Below are 20,942 nucleotides of genomic sequence, written 5' to 3' on the forward strand. Positions count from 1 at the left end.
CTGGCGTTTTCTACATTAACGGTTGTAACAGTGCTCAATCTTATGTTTAGCAGGAGCGGTGTGCATGAGGTAGAAACAAGAATATAGTATTGTACTTACCACCCGTTTGAAATTCATGCAGCACTGTTGCTATATTATAACTACTACTATAACATTTTTGTTATCCCTATCATAAACAAGCCAACGCGTGTAACAGCAAACACAGCTTCAATAATCGACAATATTCTTACGAATTCACAGCAATATCATCAGATAGAATCAGGAATAATTTAGGCCTACATGGATATTTCAGACCACTGTCCTATCTTTTGCATAAATAAATCGGTTAAAATTCCAACAAAACATGAACACAACAAAGAGTTACCGCGTAGCTACTCCCGTCGCAATAAAGAACTATTCAGAACTAAACTAGAAAGGCAAATCTTGGAAAATGTAATAATGTTTACAGAAAAGAGAACAACGTAACAACATCCTAAAGCTGCATTCACACGAGTTCAATCGTGTATATTATTTCGTTTCGTGAAGTGTAACTTGTTTGTTGTTTGATTCAACCTGTTAGTGGCGGTATTATCGCTGTTGGTTGTGAACTAAATTTTAAAAAAAAACAACAACAACTGTAGCTTTATAAAGAAAAACATTACTTACCAGTGATATTTAAAGATATGTTATTGCGTTTTACAATACAGTACAACAACTCAAATAAGAAAATCAGTTGAAGCATTTACTAGTCTTGCATGATGCATATACGGTACAGTACACGGAAAAGAGCGTATTATTCATCGCAGCATTGTTGGTCCATTGTAATTCTTCAGCCATTAATAACAAAAACTTTTTTACAATAGAAACATTGCTAAGGGCAGTAGATGTAAACAATGATTCTGTATAGTAATTTTGTTTTTCATATTGAGTAAGTGTTTATTTAAGTACGCTGTGGTCCTCAAACAAAAAAACCTCGAAGAAACTTACTTACGATCCACTTGGCTATTCTAAGCTGAGATCGTATTAGAGGTCACCGGGTCAGATGAACTCTTGACAACTCCTGAATTCAGCAAGATTATGTCACGCAATCGTTTCGAGATGATACTAGCCTACTTGCATTTCAACGACAACGCACAGCGTCCTTTTCAAAGTCAGACCTGTACTTGACCACCTTTTGCCAAAATTCAGAGAGCTGTACAACACTGGATTTCAAATATCAATTGACGAGGGAATGCTTTCATGGCGTGGGCGACTTGGTTTCAAAGTATACAACCCTCAGAAACCAGTGAAATATGGGATAAAATCGTACATCCAGACAGATTCTAGTTATTGCTGGTCTTTGAAGACATACTGTGTTGTTGGTGATATAGGTTGGAAGTTACCGTTGAAGGGCTGTTAGGCAACCTTGCAAATAAGGGCCACAAGTTGTTCATGGACAATGTCTATAATTCTGTAAGACTTATTAAACGTTTACTTGATATAGGTACGCATGTATGTGGCACACCACGTAACAATCCCGTAGCCAGGATTTTTACAGGGGGGTTCTTTTTTTCCCAAAAAAGGGCACTTCTCCCCTTTATGGGAATTACCCTCCGGTGTAACCTTTCCCACCCATTGACTGCCTTTTAAGATTTAATATCAAACGTATATCAAAACACCAATGCTGTTGGTCACCAGCCACAAGAGTACCCCCATCCCCTAAGAGATTCCTGGCCCAGGACATTGGCCCCACCATGGTTGGGGCTGAGGTAAGAAAAATTGGAAAAGATAGAGCGCTAGATGCTTGGAAATTAGTTTTATATTTTGAAAATATCAGGCTATGTTTGGTAGAAAATATGCCTGATACTGTACACCGCACCAAAGCCAACTGTTGCTGTCCGACATCATGACAAGCTTGCATGTTTCAGTCCTATCACGTAAGGAAAAGGCAGAAGAGCACTAAATTGCTCTCCTTGTGTTTTCGAGGAAATAATGACCCCAATCCAGGATACAGTCCAACAGTCGTACAAAACGTACTACAGTCGTACAAAACAAGAAATAAGGCCATGGCCTAATAACTTGGCTGGAAGTCATTGGCCAACTAGGTATACTTGACCCGGCTGGGCTAGCCTACTATGTTAGGCCTAGGCTTAGCCTAACTAGCTAGAGTAAGTAGGTCCCATGGGCTAGGCTAGGCCTAAAAAATCGGACAGAAAAAGGTGGAGTTATTTACCTGTATTTCACTAACATAAATCTAACAAGCAATAGTCAACAAAATATTATAATTATATAAATAATTACAATTATAAAAGTTACAAAGTATCATTTTAAAGTTAATATTGTGCCTTAAAAAAGTTATTTGATTGTCAATTGGCTGTGTTTACAAAGGGCTGTCACACGCGCGATGCTGGCTATACTAGAAAGCTGGAAGGATGACAGCACATGTTTTTCCACTGTATTTTAGTAACCAAAATGGTTGACATTTTTCGGGGAAAATAATCATAAAAGACAAAAGTGAAGAATCTCTCCCTCCAATTATTACACATTATTTAGGTCTACTATTAAATGATGGTCACAAAGAGGAGACCTGCGCAAGAAGGATCAAGTAATTAAGCAAGGAGTTGTTAATTAGAACTCCTTATGTAAGCAGGCCTAGAATTAAACCATAACACTCAACACACCACCACACGTGGCGAACGTCCCTACCAAGGCAACACATGCGCAGTGTAACTAAAATGAACTAACTTATTCTGCGGGGCATATTATATATAATAGGCCTAGTCAGAGATGGCAAATGATGTAAAATCACGAATTTTCTTTGTAAAATAAATTTGAAAATTGAAAATACGATGGAAACGGCGGAATTACTAGGGCCTATCTATTTTATGATACGATCTTGCTATATTAGTAATAAAAGTAAAATTTGCCTGCTGGCTATACTACAGAAAAGGCAAAAAATCATCATATGGGCTAGGCCTATGCATAGGCTAGTCTGGTTTGAAAGGGCACTTCAGGAAAAGGGGGTTTCGTTCGAACCCTACGAACCCCCCTGGCTACGGGCTTGCGTAATAACAGGGGTGAACCACCTCCTATTCACAATGCTTCGCCTGTCAATTTGCCTGTTGGTGGCGACATTGCACGCCACAAAGATGATTTTCTTTGCCTAGCATGGCGTGACAAGAGAGTTGTCAAAATGGTTACAACTCTAGGCCAAAACACAATGACTGAAGTAACTGTTCGACAACGCGGGGTAGTTGGCCCACAATATTTAACTAAGCTGTACTTCTCTGCTACGGATGAGTTCTGTTGAGTTTATTTATTTGTTAATTTGTTGTTATACAACGAATACTATGAAGCCTTTCATATTCAGCAACATATGCATTGGCAGATATTTGTTGACCAGTTTTCAATTTAGAACGCCAGAAGGTTCGGTTCGAGGCGAGAGTTTCCCAAGAACCAGTGGGAATTTTAAAAGAAAAAAGATCACGCTTAATAAATAAATAGGAACACCTAAGATTGAGCGCAGACAGCGAAAGTGAAAAGAGTTTAATCTTTTCTCCTGATGACAATACGTGGTCCAGGACTCCGAGCAATATAACAGGACACTTAGCACACATGCAATGCGTTTTCAACTTGGTGTTAAGGTTATGGTTGTTCCATACACAAGCACAAAGTCTTCCAAAAGTGGTTGCTGCTTTTCCAATTCGTGTATAAAGCTCAACATCTAGTGAGTTAGTGTCACTTACTGCAGAACCGAGATAGGTGAATTTACAACTTCTAAGGGTTTACCATAAAATAAAAATGTTAGGTGGTTCTTCATCTGCGCCCTGAGCCAGGATTATTGTTTTGCCGATGTTGATCAACATTCCAAAATCTGAGCAGGCCTTCAGAAAGGTCAGGAACTGCAAGATTCCTGTAATTCAGACAGGAAGTGGGCAGCAATGCCAGCATCATTCGCATACAGGAGTTCATGCACACAAACTTGCTTGATCTTTGTCTTCGCACGGAGTCTAGACAAGTTAAAAAACCACGTGTGGTTTGAGAGTGCATCATAATACAAGAATGTTCTGGAAAAGTATATTTGAGAAGAACGGCCGCCCAAAAATGTTTTCTACATTCGCCCTTGTTGGCCTATTCCATAATGTTAAGTATGTTTCCAGGACGTTGAGTTACGTCAAAATAAATTACTCAATTACTCATTCGAGCGTGTCCCAGAACCGATAGAACCAAGACAAAAATCAAGAACGATCACTAAAAAATGTGTAAAATATTAGCTCAACTTCACATTAACTTATCACGGTGTAGGAGATACCGTGAAAAATAGGTTTATAGCTAATTTGCATATTTATGCGCATTTGCATTTAAAGGCGGTGGATGAAAGAGAGTTGATTTGTTGTATCTGGTCAGGAAAATATATTCATTTAAAACCGGAAAAACTTTGCCTATAATTTTGTTCCGGTTCAACATATTTTTAGCTAGATTCAGTAGCATAGGTCGAATGCAATTTTAATAATAAAACTGAACAGAGATGGATAGCCGTTCTTGGACAGAGATACTCTCTCTGAATCTTGTATTACCATTTTGTAGTGTCATCTTTAATCAAATCGACCAGATAACCGTATTGGTGAGGCGTGATTCGAAAATAATTGAAGAATTCTTGTTTTCCCCTTCTGGCTAAATAAATAAAATTAATGCGGAAAGAATGATATCTTCCTCATTATCATCTGATGATGATCAGCCACGGATACCAGTTTAATGAAAATAATGTTTGACACCGTTGTCTTGATGCGAGGTCACGGAAAACGTGACAGAACAGGTGTGAATGTTTTTCACGGAACGGTAAACGGGCGCGTTACGTTGAAATCAACGGCGCCGTCTTCCGTTCCGCGAAACGGAACAGGTGGGAACGCCCATTAACTATGTTGATCTATTTTTCAGTAGGCTAGCTTATTGATACCCTGCTAATGTAGACCTATGCTAATGACGTCATCGTCATCAAAAATGTATATACAGACAACGGAACATCTTACCTTTGTAGACTATCCGTTAAACGTGTAAACGGATAGTTTTTTTCTGCCAAAATAATAAAGAAGCTCAAAATGGTTAGTAGATTGTGGTGGTCTAGATTCCTCAGAAAACCACAAAATGACATTTTCAAACTCTCTTTTATCATTCCAAATCAAACCTTGGATCACATAGATTATTCTAATGCATGTTTGCAGAAATATTATTATTATTTATTTGTATTTCCAATTTAGTTAGCCAAAACCCTGTAGAAAAAAAGACATCCTGTTTTATCAATTTTCAATTGATGAATATTGAATTCAATAGATAGATTCAAATTGAGACCTAAAAACCTACTTTTTAAAATCTATTTTTGTTATAGTTTTAAATCAAATTCTTAACCGCTAAAACGTATCTTGGATTTAGATGCTCGTAAACTGATTATTGAAACGACCTAAATTACCCTAGCAAGCTTCGCCACCCTACCCTGAACTCTACTGGAGCCCTCGGCGGACCGCAACCTTGGTTCTTGCTTCGCTTGCAAGGCCCCTCAAAATCTTTATAGATCCGCCCCTGTAGGCCTATTCAATCTATTCGGTTAGGCGTTAAAATATTATGCCATTTTGGTTAAATAATTGTCGTTGAAGGACGCATTTATTCGTAACCATTCTTAAATATTTTCCTTCCTTCATCTCGATAAGTTTCTTATATTCATTTGGCATTTTATGAGAGTTGTTAAATGAAAATCTGGATTTCCCATCATAGTGAACTTTAATTTTTCTTCCATCAGGTGCAATGCCAAAAGGATAAAATCCATACAGTGATATGATATCGCAAAACTGCACGGCTGCAGTGTACAGATACAGGCCGGATGAAATTTTATCTTTCATGTTCCAGAATCTGAAAAAAAATTGAGAACTACTGTACTTGATATACTTTTTCATAATTCTCTAGGCCATGTCAATCGCAATTTTGAGTGGCGCAAGTTTTCTTAAGGAGACCGAAGAAAGCCTTAATTTTTTAAGCATACAGGCAAGCTCTCAAATACTACCAACTTAAGAAGGTCTAGGCCTACTAGACCTTCGCTTAATGAAATAAAACACATGCATTTGTTTTTCAGCTCAACTTGTCAGTCCTATCCTTTCAAATCACTATAATGCATTGCATTTAGACATAGTTTTCCGCAGTGCGTACAAATGGGCACCCATCCTTTTAATGTAATCATAAGTAAGAGAAAAAATAGGCCTAACTCTGTCAGTAGGCTAGCCTTATCAGTAAACTACTACCCTGCTAATGTCTGTGCATCATCGTCAGACATTTACCCACACACCAATATACAGACAACGTAATATCTTACCTTTGTAGATTATCCGCTAAACGTGTAAACGGATAGGCAATTGCAACATTCAAGTTTGCTGTGTCAAAATAATGAATAAGCTCAAAATGTTTAGTAGTTTGTGGTCTAGATTCCTTAGAAAACCACAAAATAACATTTTCAAACTCTCTTAATCTTTCCAAATTAAACCTTGGATCACAGATACTATTATTTGTAATGCATCTTTGCAAAAATGCCATTGACTCCTGATTGGCAGACATTATGTTCGTTTTGTTTCCAACATCATTTACAAATTCTTTTATAGGAGCCATGTTTGATCTCATCACAAAGTCATGAGCGTCGATTTCAGAGCCACATCCACTGTTCAGAAGAATTCCACCATTGCCGACTACTGCGCATGTGCGATGCCGAGAAATTGTCTTTCCTTTTTTTTGTAGGTATTTATAAAAATGAGTACCCTTTCTGAATTGTTTCAAATTCGAATACTTGCCACGTTGAATAAAAGGTATTAACACACTTGAATTGAATTCCTTCGTTTTATGCCTATGAGTAAAATAGAAATATATTATCATCAGTGCATTTTTGCCATGTTGATGACAATGTTGTAATAATATTTGTCTAGGCCTATTCTTTATATATTTTCATAACGTAAAACAAATTTTTTTTTTACATTTGATTTTTTTATTATTTATTCTTTCTTTCAAACAAACAATGCTAAGCGGCAATTGCAGGCTGACTATAAAATTTACAATTAAAATACAATAAAGATAAAATATAAATAATGATTACATTCAAAACAATAAATTGAGAATGACTAGTTATCAATATCCAAGGAATTGCTTGATAAAAGACAGAAATTGTAAAACGACGACGAAAGTAAATAGAAAACAAAGTTTTTTTCAAACCTTAATACGACGACAAAATTATTATTATTATTATTTATTCAGGCAAAAGATACATTTAACAAAATATATTACAAATCAACAAAATAAAATTAAACGACGCAAGAAGAAAAAAACAATTTTTAACACGAAAAAGATGTTTAGGCCTACAACCAAGATTATGAAGAGGCAAATTAAAGTAAAATTACGAAGAGATCACATTGAAAAACACATTTATAGGACTTCTTCTTGAAATTCGGAGAAATCTACAAGAGCTTCTTAGGGAATAAAGGCTTATTATTAAAATACTTTGGAAAGAGAGAGAGTGATTTGGCCTATTGTGTAGAAATCAAGGAAAGTTAGATTGGATGAAGTTAGAAGGGCACTGCACGTTTGGTGTGCGAGGAAAGCTGTTTGCAATCCGTACGCCACAACAAACACAGCATTTAATAGTGTCTTGTATGTAAAACTTGGTTGTCATTCGGACATAACGCAGGGACGTAGACGCAACGCAAGCGGTAAAGTAGTTCGTGTAATCCATCGCTTTTGATTGATCACTATGTTTGGTTCCCACTAGAAACGCAACACAACGACGTAACGCAACGTACGGGATTTGACCAATCACAAGCGATGGATTATTCTAACTGCCGCTTGTCATTGGTTAACACGCTTGCGTTGCGTTTACGTCCTTGCGTTGCGTTCTAGTGAGAACCAAGCTTAAAGACGCAACACAACGACGTAACTCAACGTACGGGATTTGACCAATCACAAGCGATGGATTATTCGAACTGTCGCTTGTCATTGGTCAACTCGCTTGTGTTGCGTCTACATCCTTACGTTGCGTAGGAAACAAGCTTCACTGGTGTTGCGCTTGCGTCGTTGCGTTGCGTCCTAGATGGGAAGCAAGCATCGTGGGTAACATTATTTTCTTTATAAAACTAACAAACAGAACTTTGCATTTCTCAGACATCAGGGACACTTTCAGAGACCCAACCATCGAATCAATCCAGATCCTTCCGAAAGGCAATGCAATCCTCGATGGTAATAAGTTAATTTTTATTTTGAACAACAAACAGTATATTATATTGGTATATTTTGATATATCCGATCCCATATGTAATAATGATAAACAAATGTTGGCAGGACCAACCTGGTAAATCAATATCATTGAAGTCAATTGGTTACAAATGGACAAACTTACCTTAAGTTGAATACTTTGGTTAAATCAATGGTTTTACTAAATTCAGTATCAAGTAATTCCTTCAGCGGCTCCTCAACAGTTGAGAACAATCTGTGAATCAAAAATACCATTGTATTTCTTAACAAGCAGTATGAAACATATAACTCGGGTACTAAAAATAATATGTTTTTACTAACCTTGGACAATACAGTATGTTTGTGTCTTTACTGCGTGTTGATAAAGATAGTAGAGAAAATGAAGTAACCAATATAGATAAGGTTGTTATAAACATGAACAAGATAAGCCTTTGACGTCTATGCATGGCTTTCTATTGAAATCAGATAATAAACATAATAATACGGTATTTATTATAATAGTACATTATTAATATATATAAACACATCAGGCACAGAACATGAATCCTAAACCGCCCGGTGATATACTGAAATTAGATTAATTAATTTGAAAAGATAAAGATGAGGAAATGTGTGTGAATGAGAAAAAGTCGCCCTTCGTCGAACCTTCTGCTTGATATGCAGATGTCTTAACCATTAGACCACTGGGGCTGTCATGGTATAGTTCAAAAGTATCATGGAGGGACAGGTTGTAGAAATGTTCAACATGTGCAATTATTAATAAGTCTGCTGAAAGATATTAAGAGACGACAATTGAAACGACCACGACTATAGGGCCTATTTTGTGTTATAGGCCTACCTTAGTTCAGTTTGCAGTTTGTGCGCGCATGGTTTGTTTGAGCATGGAGGTACATGTACGTGGAAACAAAAATCAATTGGAAGTTGACCAACCCTCCCATTCAGGGATGATGAGCTCCGGGATGCCATGAACAAGTAGAGAAGCCCGTCATGGTCCCACCCTGGCTAACGGGAATCTCGATTATCTAATTGTATAATAATAATAATTTAAATATTTTAATTAATAACGTAGCTTTTTATTCTCAAATTTATATAAATCAAAAAGTTAAAATTAAAATAAACAGTGCATATCAAGTAGATCAGCAGTGAAGTCAACTGATACAATGTATTTGTCAATGACGGCCATACAGTATGTGTCTTCAGAAAACAGCTACAAGAACACAACATACACTATGGTGCTGACATTGATTGACTTTAAAAAGAATCACAGATACATAGAAATAAATATAAAAACATAACACCAGGCATATCTATAGAATCTAACAAAAAATACCTGTATTTCATACCGTGATCAAAGCCTGCGTATAGGCTTAATAATAATTGAAAATATACCCTTAAGTTATATATTAGAAATGTGAATTAACGGGTTTCCTGAGAGCAAAGAAATTAATAAAAGGCGTAACAAAATAGGCCGATTTTGACAGAGGGTTATAAAAGGCATCAAATAGGCGTACTTACCGTCAATGTTTTGAAGAATAAACTTATAACTTAAAACAAAATAAATACTCTGACAACGGTACGGTATTAAAATATTGTGGTGTGATGAATCACAAAAATGACCACACGTCACAACAAAATAAAGACAAAAGTAAGCCATAGAAGAGTGAAAAGTCATTGGAGCTTACGATCCAGACAATTCTTATCGAACTCTCGTCATGCAAACACACAAAGAGGGATTTAATGGTACGTTACGTTTTTTTTGTACTTCATGGTACTTGTGGCCTTAATAAGTTAATGGTCAAATGTCAAATGGCAGAGTTCATGTTAACATTGAACATGATTGTCTTTAGTTTGTTTGTGTAATTCTCTCTTTGCAAAGAGAAATAGTAGAGACTACCAATTAAAGATGTATTATCCCCCAAAAATATGAAAAATGAAGATTAATTGAATCAGTCTTTTAATATGTTATTTTGTAGTTTTAATAAAGTTAATCACTTCAGTAGAAAAAAACGAAAACAAATAATGTTTTCACTTATAAAACCAAAAACCCATTGACTGGCAGCCAATTTGACAATTTTTGGCTATAAATTACAGTTTTTTCAGGTAAATACATTTTTTTATGATCCAATTTTTGGTCAAAGTGGATAACTATTATGTTACATTAAAATGAAATATTAAAAAAAAATTGTTTTAAGAATTATTTTTTCAGGGGAACAATACATCTTTAAATAGAACTTTTTAAATATTTCAAATTTTTATTTTGTATATAAATGCATTTAATAGTGACAATTCTGAACATTTCAAATTGTGAACACAATTTCAATTAAATTTAGGCATACTAAACAATGTTAGCACTCGAATTGCACTCGTGAAATACACGCGCATACGTTACTTTTCGTTTTTGTTAAAAATATTTTCGTTAAAGCACGCACTTATTCGTAACCATTCTAAAATATCCTTCGTCGTTCATCTTTACAAGTTTCTTATATTCACTCGGCATGTTATGTGAGTTCTTAAACGCATGTTTGGATTTCCCATCATAGTGAAATGTAATGTTTCTTCCATCAGGTGCAATGCCAAAAGGATAAAATCCATACAGTGATATCATATCACAAAAAGGCACGGCTGCAGTGTACAAATACAGGCCGGATGAAATTTTATCTGTCATGTTCCAGAACCTGAAACAAATATAAGAAAGGTTTTTAGTAATTAGGTTTTAGTTTATGGAAGATTAGTTTCCACGGGAACCAATGCAAGGGTGACGTGTAAACGCAACTTTTCGACTTAAAATGTCGTAAAATAATAACATTGGATGTCTTAAAACTTGGTTCATACTCTAGGACGCATTGCAAGGACGTAAACGCAAGGGTTGGAGAAAAATGTCGTAAGAAAATAATCCTTCGTGTCTTAAAGCTTGGTTCACAAGCAAAATGTCGCTCAGCTTGTGTGAAGCTTGGTTCGCACGAGGACGCAATAAGGACGTAGAAAACGGGCTTTGCGGCGCCTTCTTTTTTATAGAATTTCTGCAAGTTAAAGAGCGTTGAATATAAGTTTTAACTTGGCAACGCTACAAGAACAATATTAGGCCTAACTTTATTGATTGCTCACCGGTTTATCAATAATTAAGACTACCCTACTACTGGTTGATCCTAACACCAATATACTATACAATAATGATAACCATCTTACATCTGTAAATGTTGATAAAACTGCTTATGCGGATAAGCAATTGAAACATTCAAGTTGTTTCTGCTAAAAAAATGAAGAAACTCAAAGTAGCTTTCAGTTCGTGGAGTATAATCTTTAGAAAACCAAAGAACAGCACCTTTGAACTCTCTTAATCTTTCTAAACCAAACTCGTGTTTTTTCCCCTGGATGTACGAATGTAGAAATCTTGTGGATTCAGCATTTACAGACATTATGTTCGTTTTGTTTCCAACATCATTTACAAATTCTTTTATAGGAGCCATGTTTGATCTCATCACAAAGTCATGAGCGTCAATTTCAGAGCCACATCCACTGTTCAGAAGAATTCCGCCATTGCCGACTACTGCGCATGTGCGATGGCGAGTAACAATTTGTTTTGTTTTTCCAACATACATGCCATAATGAGTAACTTTTCTGAATTCTCTCAGATTCTTAAATTTACCATGTTTATGAAAAGGTGTTAACAAACTTAACTTGAGATTATTCACTTCCGCTCTGTGAATGAAATAAAAATAACACAAATAACACACTTATTGCATTGGCAAATTGATTGGTTAATTACGTATCACGTGTCATATGACTGCTCTATTTTCAACTCGGCCCTGTCTCGTTAAACACAGAGAAGTCACTTGTTTTTCAACTCATGAAATATTCTCACCATCCAACTCTTATAAACATTTATAATATTATACTTATGCTTATACACATGCGTAGTGGAAACATGAATACGATTCGATCTTTGTCTCTTAAACCGTTGCAAATAAAATAAAAAATGATTTTATTTATTGTATACAATATATCCATATTTGTGTGTTTCGATTATACTAGAAAGGTAGGCCAATTTAGATATTTTCTTTTATTTTATGTCTTTATTAGGCAATATGTTGCCAAGGATTACCAATACTAGTAAATTAATCACTGTCATATCAGTGTTTAGGATGTAAATTTTACGGCACTATTGTATACCTATTAGCTATTAGATCGACACTTCAATCATGTGATATTTAACCATTATTCACATGTCTTGGTACGTACAGTAGGTTACTAAAAATGACAACCATTGCACTGCGATGATAAATCGAATGACATAATATGATCGAAAATTTCTTTTAAAAAAGTAAATATTTAAAAAAGCAATGGGGCTCAAACTTACCGTAAGTTGAATATCTTAACTAAATCAATGGTTTTATTAAGTTCATTTTCAACTAATTCCTTCGTGGATCTCCTCGGTGTTTCAGCAGTTTGCGGAAATCTGTGAATAACATGAATTAGCGGTATTAAATAGAGACAGTCTAATAGGCCACGATGTCCAAAAGCAGTAAAAATTGTCTCTGGTCAAAAACTAAATAAAAACAGTACGATTAAATATCGACGGCAATTAATCTCGTGTACAATTAACAATAGGGACCATCTCTACTGCAAATAAGTACACAATTAACACTAGGGACCATCTCTACCGCAACTATTGTTCATAATTAACAATAGGGTCATCTCTACTGCAACTAAGTTCACAATAATCAACACTAAGGACCATCTCTACTGCAACTAAGTTCACAATAATCAACACTAAGGACCATCTCTACCGCAACTATTATTCATAATTAACAATAGGGACCATCTCTACCGCAACTATTGTTCATAATTAACAATAGGGACCATCTCTACCGCAACTATTGTTCATAATTAACAATAGGGACCATCTCTACCGCAACTATTGTTCATAATTAACAATAGGGACCATCTCTACCGCAACTATTGTTCATAATTAACAATAGGGACCATCTCTACCGCAACTAAGTTCATAATTAACAATAGGGACCATCTCTACTGCAAATAAGTTCACAGTTAACACTAGGGGCCATCTCTACTGCAACTAAATACACAATTAACAATAGGGACCATCTCTACAGCAACTACGTGCACGGTTAACATTAGGAACCATCTCTATTGCAACTAAGTGCAAATTAGCACTAGGGACAATATCTACTGCAAGTTCTATTGTAATTAAGTTGTTCCAAACCAATGGTGCTTCAGGAAAACCTTTTAAACCCAGATTTAAGGCGTATATTTTCGGAATGAATAAGATAAGAGCACATAATGTATAGCAAAGACCTGTTGGGACATGGAATATGTGATTAAATCATAAAATTAACCATAAAAAATCATATATTTGGAATAATCAGATTGGTAAAGTAGAGTTTATAATATTTAGGTACAGATACGTTGTTCAATTTTAAGCCAGTGACTAACATATGTTTCTACTAACCTTTGATTATACTGTCTGCTTATGTATATGTTGCCATTGTATTTTGACGACCATAATAGAGCGAATGCAGTTACCAGTACAGAGAAGCTTATTAGAAACGTAAACAGGGTAATCGTCTTTTGTTTAACCATTATCAATGGTTTTCAAATTCCAATACAGGCCTAAATAATAAAATCATGAAAGCTTTTATAGAACAATATATTATAGTAAAGTATATAATATAAATATTAAAGTAAATACTGAATAGCTAATAACAGTTTATCAATATACAAGACATATTTCTCGACAGCGATTGCCATAGGAGAGAAAGACTATAGGCCTAAGCCTGTATAATTTTAACAATATTAATTTCAATTTGTATCGCCATTTCACGACACTGTGGATATTTGATCCTTTCAACTACATGCCGTTTCACTAAGGGCCACGTCCTGTACGTGCTGCCAATTCAACAGCGATTATGTGAATTAGTAGGTCTACACCAGAGTAACCTACTACGCTCGTATCCGGACAACTAGCCCCTGGACAATTACCACCCGGACAAGGTTCATTGAAACTCACACGAGCATCCTGGACCTTCCAGGTTAATAGTCTTTATCCAAGAAGACTCGTTCGCCAGCCAACCTAAAAAAACATGGAACCTCAAGTTCTCGGCCATTCAAATAGAACAAAATTGTCCTTTAGATAGTAAGTATTTTATATTATAACCAATTATTCTTTGAACAACATCATCTATATTTGCCAAAAATGTAACTATATGAATGATTTTTTGGAGAGCACATTGCAAAGTGATTTTACCTAATACCGGTACCTCTGTTTAAGAAAGCACAGTGTGCAGCCGATACGCTGGCATTACATAGGATAACTTCTAACATGACCGTTCATTATTCAACAATTTTGAATAATTCAGCCATGGCGTAGGCCTACCACGATCATCACCAACCAAAATGACACGACTGCCTATTATTACAGTAATCTGTCTACTACTGCTCACCCCACTCACTATCTAGTTCCGTTAAACTGGATATTTACAGAATAATACAATAATGTTTACAGAAAAGAGAACAACGTATCAACATCCTAAAGCTGCATTCACACTAGTCCAATCGTGTATATTATTTCGTTTCGTGAAGTGTAACTTGTTTGTTGTTTGATTCAACCTGTTAGTGGCGGTATTATCGCTGTTGGTTGTGAACTGAATTTAAAAAAAAAAAAACAAAAACTGTAGCTTTATAAAGAAGAACATTACTTACCAGTGATATTTAAAGATATGTTATTGCGTTTCACAATACAGTACAACAACTCAAATAAGAAAATCAGTTGAAGCATTTACTAGTCTTGCATGATGCATATACGGTACAGTACACAGACATAAAAAAAGAGCGTATTATTCATCGCAGCATTGTTGGTCCATTGTAATTCTTTTGTTTTCATATTGTTCCTCAAACAAAAAAACCTCGAAGAAACTTACTTACGATCCACTTGGCTATTCTAAGCTGAGATCGTATTAGAGGTCACCGGGTCAGATGAACTCTTGACAACTCCTGTATTCAGCAAGATTATGTCACGCAATCGTAACTGTAGCTTTATAAAGAACGTGACTTACCAGTGGTATGGTAATTATTGCGTTTTACAATACACTACAACAACTCAAATAAGAAAATCAGTTGAAGCATTTACTAGTCTTGCATGATGCATATACGGTACAGTACACAGACATAAAAAAAGAGCGTATTATTCATCGCAGCATTGTTGGTCTTTGTATTCTTCAGCCATTAATACAATAGAAAATTGCTAGAGGCAGTAAGTAAACAATGGTTCTGTATAGTAATTGTTTTCATATTGAATGAGTACGTTGTGTTTCTCAAACAAATAATAAACGCCACTCGAAGAAACACCTCCCTCGAGTAAAAAGCCCACGAATAAAAACCCTACTGTATAATTAACGCCCAAACGTTTTCAAAGCCTTATTTTATATTGATTTACTCAGTTTTAAATTAATCATTTAATTAAGTCGGATTACCACCAAAAAACTGTAAACTATTGCGATTATTTTGAAGCATGCTGGTCGCCGGGTGCGTTAATCATCATCATCATCATCATCATCATCATCATCATAATCATAATCATCATTATTTATAGTATTTAGTAATTACAACATGTTTGAGTTTCTTTAGATGTTCGAGGGGAGGGGGGGGGGGGGGGGGAGGGGGGCTGCCTAAATGTAAGTCTACTGGAAAAGCCCATAGGATTACACTCGTGAGATACACGTGAACATCCTGCTTCTCAATTTTGTTTAAATGATTTACGTTAAAGCACGCACTTATTCGTAACCATTCTAAGGTATCCTTCGTCGTTCATCTTTACAAGTTTCTTATATTCACTCGGCATATCATGGGAATTGTTAAATTCAGTTTTCGTTATTCCTTCATAGTGATATGTAAGGTTTCTTCCATCAGGTGCAATGCTGAAAGGATAAAATCCATACAGTGATATCATATCGCAAAACTGCACAGCTGCGGTGTACAAAAACAGGCCGGATGAAGGGCGCTTTTTCATGTTCCAGAATCTGATAAAAAGAAAGAAAAAAAGATTTATATCGTACATTAGGTAAGGTTTTCATACCTTGACTAATGCGCATGCGTATTAATTTCCAACTACTATTTGTGACGCAAGCAATGTGCAAGTAATGAGAACGTATGAATGTTCAATACGCACAACTCCATTTCTGCACGGCGAGCTAAAAACACTTTTCAGTGAAAAAGACGTATTGTGCAGTTGAAAATAAGGGTTTTTATGAAAATCTACCATGCTAGCAAAATCAATCAAATCAATTTCAAAATTACAATGCAAAAGGTGGGTTATAGGTTCAGCACTTGTTAACATTTTTAAGTCCTGTCGCCCCACTCCCCCCCTTTTTTTTTCCGAAACGTAGGATCCACCACCGGCCTATATGTTCATGAAATGGAAGTATACCTGCATTTGTTTTTAAGCACTTTTGAGTCACATAAACAAGTCAGAAATGGAAAAATTATCTACAGGTAAAAGCATTGCATTTTTTATTCCGTGGTGGGTCCCTATATGTATATTGATGTCCTATAAAGGCACCACCCTACTGATGGTATGGCACTATGCAAACCCCATCATCAATGTTCTAAAGAAAACAGCACATCTTACATTTTTAAAGTGTTCGCCAACTTTGTAAACGGATAAGCGATTGAAACATTCACGTTTTTGCGAAAAAATTGAAGAAGCTTAAAATGTGTATCAGTCTGTGGGCTATCTCTCTTAGCAAACCAAAGAATAACATTTTTAAAATCTCGTAATCTGTTCAAATGATATTTTGGATAACAGCGATCATCCTCTTTCCTAATGCATTGTAGTAAAAGTCCACTGGATTCCATATTCACAGACATTATATTCGTTTTGTTTCCAACATCATTTACAAATTCTTTTATAGGAGCCATGTTTGATCTCATCACAAAGTCATGAGCGTCAATTTCAGATCCACATCCACTGTTCAGAAGAATTCCGCCATTACCGACCACTGCGCATGTGCGATGCCGAGAAATTTTCCTTCCTGTTCTTCGAACGTACTTGCCAAAATGAGTAGCTTTCCTAAATTGCGCCAGGCTCGTAAAATTGGTGTGCTGATGAAAAGGTATTAACACACTCGACTTGAATTCTTTTGCTTTATTCCTGTGAATGAAATGAATAGGATTCAGTGTATGGAACGCCTCCTCTGCCTTCAGTTCACAAAGGTCATGCAGTACACACCAATCGTCATGCAGTACACACCAATGGTCATGCAGTACACACCAATGGTGATGCAGTACACACCAATGGTCATGCAGTACACACCAATCGTCGTTCACATTTATCATGCAGTACACACCAATCGTCATGCAGTACACACCAATGGTCATGCAGTACACACCAATGGTCATGCAGTACACACCAATCGTCATGCAGTACACACCAATCGTCATGCAGTACACACCAAACATCATGCAGTACACACCAATCGTCATGCAGTACACACCAAACATCATGCAGTACACAGCAATGGTCATGCAGTACACACCAATCGTCATGCAGTGAAATATTGCGTAATTTATACCGCCACCTATCGACAAAATCGAATATCACGTGACGTTTATTAGACGGCTGTAAAACTAGGCCATCGATTTCTTTTGTTTGACATACTGTACTTATTTTAACCGCTACACATCTCTGTGAATGCTCTGTTTTTTTATATATACAATAATTTATTATGCGAGACACAGGCGTGGCTAGGAGGCCATTGCAATTATTAAATTCCATAAAAGAAGTTTAAATAGTCTTAGTTTTACAGCCGTCTAATAAACCTCACGTGATATTCGATGTTGTCGATAGGTGGCGGTATAAATTACGCAATATTTGACTGCATGACGATTGGTGTGTACTGCATGACAATTGATGTGTACTGCATGATGTTTGGTGTGTACTGCATGACGATTGGTGTGTACTGCATGACGATTGGTGTGTACTGCATGATAAATGTGAACGACGATTGGTGTGTACTGCATGACAATTGGTGTGTACTGCATGACCATTGGTGTGTACTGCATGACGATTGGTGTGTACTGCATGACGATTGGTGTGTACTGCATGACGATTGGTGTGTACTGCATGATGTTTGGTGTGTACTGCATGACGATTGGTGTGTACTGCATGACGATTGGTGTGTACTGCATGACCATTGGTGTGTACTGCATGACGATTGGTGTGTACTGCATGATAAATGTGAACTGAAGGCAGAGGAGGCGTTCCATATCAGTGATGTTATTTTGTTATCTAATCGTTACAATTTACTTTCAGCTAAATAAATTACATCAACAATTTTATTCTAGTATCACTATTGTATTTACTATCCAGGAATACACAACTAACTCGCATGAAAGAAATTGTTTGGATATACTGTAAACACGTTTTCATCTGGTTTCGATTTAGTAATTAGTTGGTGCATATTTACGAACCTCTGGTCTTCTAGACTATACATCAAAACCATCCAGTGGCTGGAAAAGAGCTGACAAAGTCTAGATGACAGCTTGACGAAACTGTCTTGACACGAAAGTTATTTTACTGGTTTACAATACATGAACTCTATCTCATTGGATATACTTACAACACGGCAATTCTGGAGCACCAAACAGTTTAAATTTCAATATTTCAGTATTAATTACAAGATCTGTTGCTCAAATTTCAGCACGCGACTGCAGCCATGTATATGGCTTTTTTTTTCGCTTTACGGAACGGAAGACGATACCTTGTCGTTTAATATCAGAACGGCATCGTCTTCCGTTCCGTCAAACGGACCAAGTGTGATGTTAGCGTTATGGATGCGATACATTAAAAACACTTTGCTACATAATTAATAATTATCAAAAGCAATAACCTGGTTTTTAACACAGTATCAGACCCGCTTTGCTAAATAGGTCTGGTGGTACTGTACACGGTATGCATAGTAAATACCATCCTAAATGTTATACTTTTGGATGATCAATTTTGCGGCCGACGATGATTCACAATTAAGACGATGAAAGGCACTTCTAGTATATCCTTTCCTATTAGGAACTATTGGTCAGTTCAGTATTTTATTGGCATTCATTTTAGAAACAGTGGCATAAACCTTTTGATGAGGCGTCCATAGTTCCGTAGAAGGAAAATTGAAAAATAACTGGTATAGAGAATGTCTTCTACTTTTATGCGCATGCGTATTTCCACATATTTTCTTGAAGGGCAAATCAATCAGAACTCACCAGCGAATAGAAATTGCTCAGACAAGTGGTAAACGTGGTTGTTCACTCTCTCCAGGTTTGTTTGAATTTATCTCTACCTTTCATCTTTACCAATAAATTACAGCTTACCTTAAGTCAAATACCTTGACTAAGTCAATGGTTTTATTAAGTTCAGTTTCAACTAATTCCTTCATGGTTTTATGCGGCTCAACGGTTGTAGACAATTGTTGATCCAAATCTTGATTGTATTCCCTATTAATAATCAAAAAGAAAATGTAGTGACGGCGATATACAGACCAAAGCAATCTAACAACATGACACTAAGCTTATTCCTATTAAAAGGGGACATCTCTATAATAAAGGGGCTCTCCTCAATATAAGACACTAACCAACTCCTATTCAGGAGATACACTTATCGAGGGGACCTTGTTGGATCCGAAGGTGTCCCCTTAATAGGTTCACTGTAGAAAAAGAGAAGAATCTACTAACCTTGCAACAGCGAACCTTGGGTAATGCTGTTTGCGTAATGTGTCTTTAAAAATGTATTCTGGCGAATACAATAAGGTAATGACTGTTAAAAGTACGAAGAAGAATAGAAGAAATCTAACTGCAAGTTGTCTAAACATAATTAATTATTTCAGGAAAACTCATGTAGTTTTAAACAGGCACAGCCTTAACTTAAATCAACCGTTCTCAAAGTGGTTGAACTTGTTTTTGACAACAATCTTAAGTGATCTAGGTGATTGGCTCATCACAACAATAGATTGGAAAGGCGATGTGAAAGCTATAGGAAATGTGTTCACAATAATTAGGCAAAGTTTGGACAAACAATGGATTACCATTGTTATATGTCAATGTTGGTGTGGGTAGAGGGGTGTGTGAATTACTAAACAAAGGCAGTACAGTATTATATTGATCTTTATTTAGCCAGTCCAAGATCTATACAATTAACCTGAGTGTTTTTTTTATAACGAGGCAAAGAGTAAATTACTCGGTTATTGCCTCTCTTTTCTTTATTTCTATGTTGAGTCGATCATAATTACGTTCGTAAAAATGTGGTAAAGCAATTGATATGAATATAGAAATATTACTTTAATTGAAAATATGTCAAATTTACTTTTTTGTGCATTAAAAAAGCAACAATTCATTTTTCATATAATTTTTGTATTTAATATGTACTTCAGGCCGCTTCTATGTATTACATAACATTGTAAATAAAGGCCCTAGGTATAAAGCGAATCTTCCAGAGTGTGTTTTTACAAGTAAGACGTCATGAGCTCACGCATGCATCATGAATATTCATGATATATGCACGCCCTCTATAGTTTCTGCCTTAACCTAATAGGGAAAAAGAATGCTAGCGGGACGATTCAACCAGGAACAACTCGCCCCATGGACGACTCCGCTCAGAATATGTCAAACAATTAATCAATACAAAAGGTAGCCAAGATATAGTCGAC

General features: G+C 36.1%; 4 protein-coding genes across 4 annotated transcripts in view; all 4 read right to left on the reverse strand.

Moving 5' to 3' along the window:
• Nucleotides 1-20,942, reverse strand: part of LOC144855424 (actin-related protein 2/3 complex subunit 4) — a 138,882-nt gene that overhangs the window by 86,171 nt on the left and 31,769 nt on the right. The gene's annotated exons all lie outside the window — the stretch shown is intronic.
• Nucleotides 471-15,063, reverse strand: LOC144855415 (alpha-2,8-sialyltransferase 8B-like). Its single transcript, XM_078713265.1, has 6 exons — nt 14,956-15,063; nt 13,706-13,866; nt 12,593-12,691; nt 11,422-11,934; nt 10,665-10,910; nt 471-587 (listed from the first exon to the last, which is right to left on the reverse strand). The coding sequence occupies exons 2-6, from the start codon at nt 13,834-13,836 to the stop codon at nt 548-550; spliced, it is 1,029 nt and encodes a 342-aa protein (XP_078569391.1). The 5' UTR covers nt 13,837-13,866; nt 14,956-15,063; the 3' UTR covers nt 471-547.
• Nucleotides 5,546-8,682, reverse strand: LOC144855946 (CMP-N-acetylneuraminate-poly-alpha-2,8-sialyltransferase-like). The gene is made up of 4 exons (XM_078713908.1): nt 8,557-8,682; nt 8,381-8,470; nt 6,320-6,841; nt 5,546-5,862 (listed from the first exon to the last, which is right to left on the reverse strand). The coding sequence occupies exons 1-4, from the start codon at nt 8,679-8,681 to the stop codon at nt 5,568-5,570; spliced, it is 1,032 nt and encodes a 343-aa protein (XP_078570034.1). The 5' UTR covers nt 8,682; the 3' UTR covers nt 5,546-5,567.
• On the reverse strand, nt 14,809-20,324 carry LOC144855244 (CMP-N-acetylneuraminate-poly-alpha-2,8-sialyltransferase-like). The gene is made up of 7 exons (XM_078713050.1): nt 20,171-20,324; nt 19,972-20,029; nt 19,612-19,734; nt 18,994-19,107; nt 16,880-17,401; nt 16,026-16,271; nt 14,809-14,897 (listed from the first exon to the last, which is right to left on the reverse strand). The coding sequence occupies exons 1-7, from the start codon at nt 20,322-20,324 to the stop codon at nt 14,858-14,860; spliced, it is 1,257 nt and encodes a 418-aa protein (XP_078569176.1). The 3' UTR covers nt 14,809-14,857.

Source organism: Antedon bifida, chromosome 11 (genome assembly GCF_963402885.1).
Source record: "Antedon bifida chromosome 11, ecAntBifi1.1, whole genome shotgun sequence".
In the NCBI taxonomy this organism is placed as follows: domain Eukaryota; kingdom Metazoa; phylum Echinodermata; class Crinoidea; order Comatulida; family Antedonidae; genus Antedon; species Antedon bifida.

Coding starts and splice junctions, on each gene's coding strand:
- LOC144855415 (XM_078713265.1), bottom strand. CDS start 13,836: ATGGTTAAACAAAAGACGATTACCCTGTTTACGTTTCTAATAAGCTTC. Junction 12,692..13,705: donor AGCAGACAGTATAATCAAAG/GTTAGTAGAAAC, acceptor TGTTATTCACAG/ATTTCCGCAAACTGCTGAAA. Junction 588..10,664: donor TTTAGAATGGTTACGAATAA/GTGCGTGCTTTA, acceptor TTTAAAATTTAG/TTCACAACCAACAGCGATAA.
- LOC144855244 (XM_078713050.1), bottom strand. CDS start 20,324: ATGGTAATCCATTGTTTGTCCAAACTTTGCCTAATTATTGTGAACACA. Junction 20,030..20,170: donor GTTCAACCACTTTGAGAACG/GTTGATTTAAGT, acceptor TGTATTCGCCAG/AATACATTTTTAAAGACACA. Junction 19,108..19,611: donor GTCAAGGTATTTGACTTAAG/GTAAGCTGTAAT, acceptor TTAATTATGTAG/CAAAGTGTTTTTAATGTATC.
- LOC144855946 (XM_078713908.1), bottom strand. CDS start 8,681: ATGCATAGACGTCAAAGGCTTATCTTGTTCATGTTTATAACAACCTTA. Junction 8,471..8,556: donor AACATACTGTATTGTCCAAG/GTTAGTAAAAAC, acceptor TTTGATTCACAG/ATTGTTCTCAACTGTTGAGG. Junction 6,842..8,380: donor ACCAAAGTATTCAACTTAAG/GTAAGTTTGTCC, acceptor TTTTACTCATAG/GCATAAAACGAAGGAATTCA.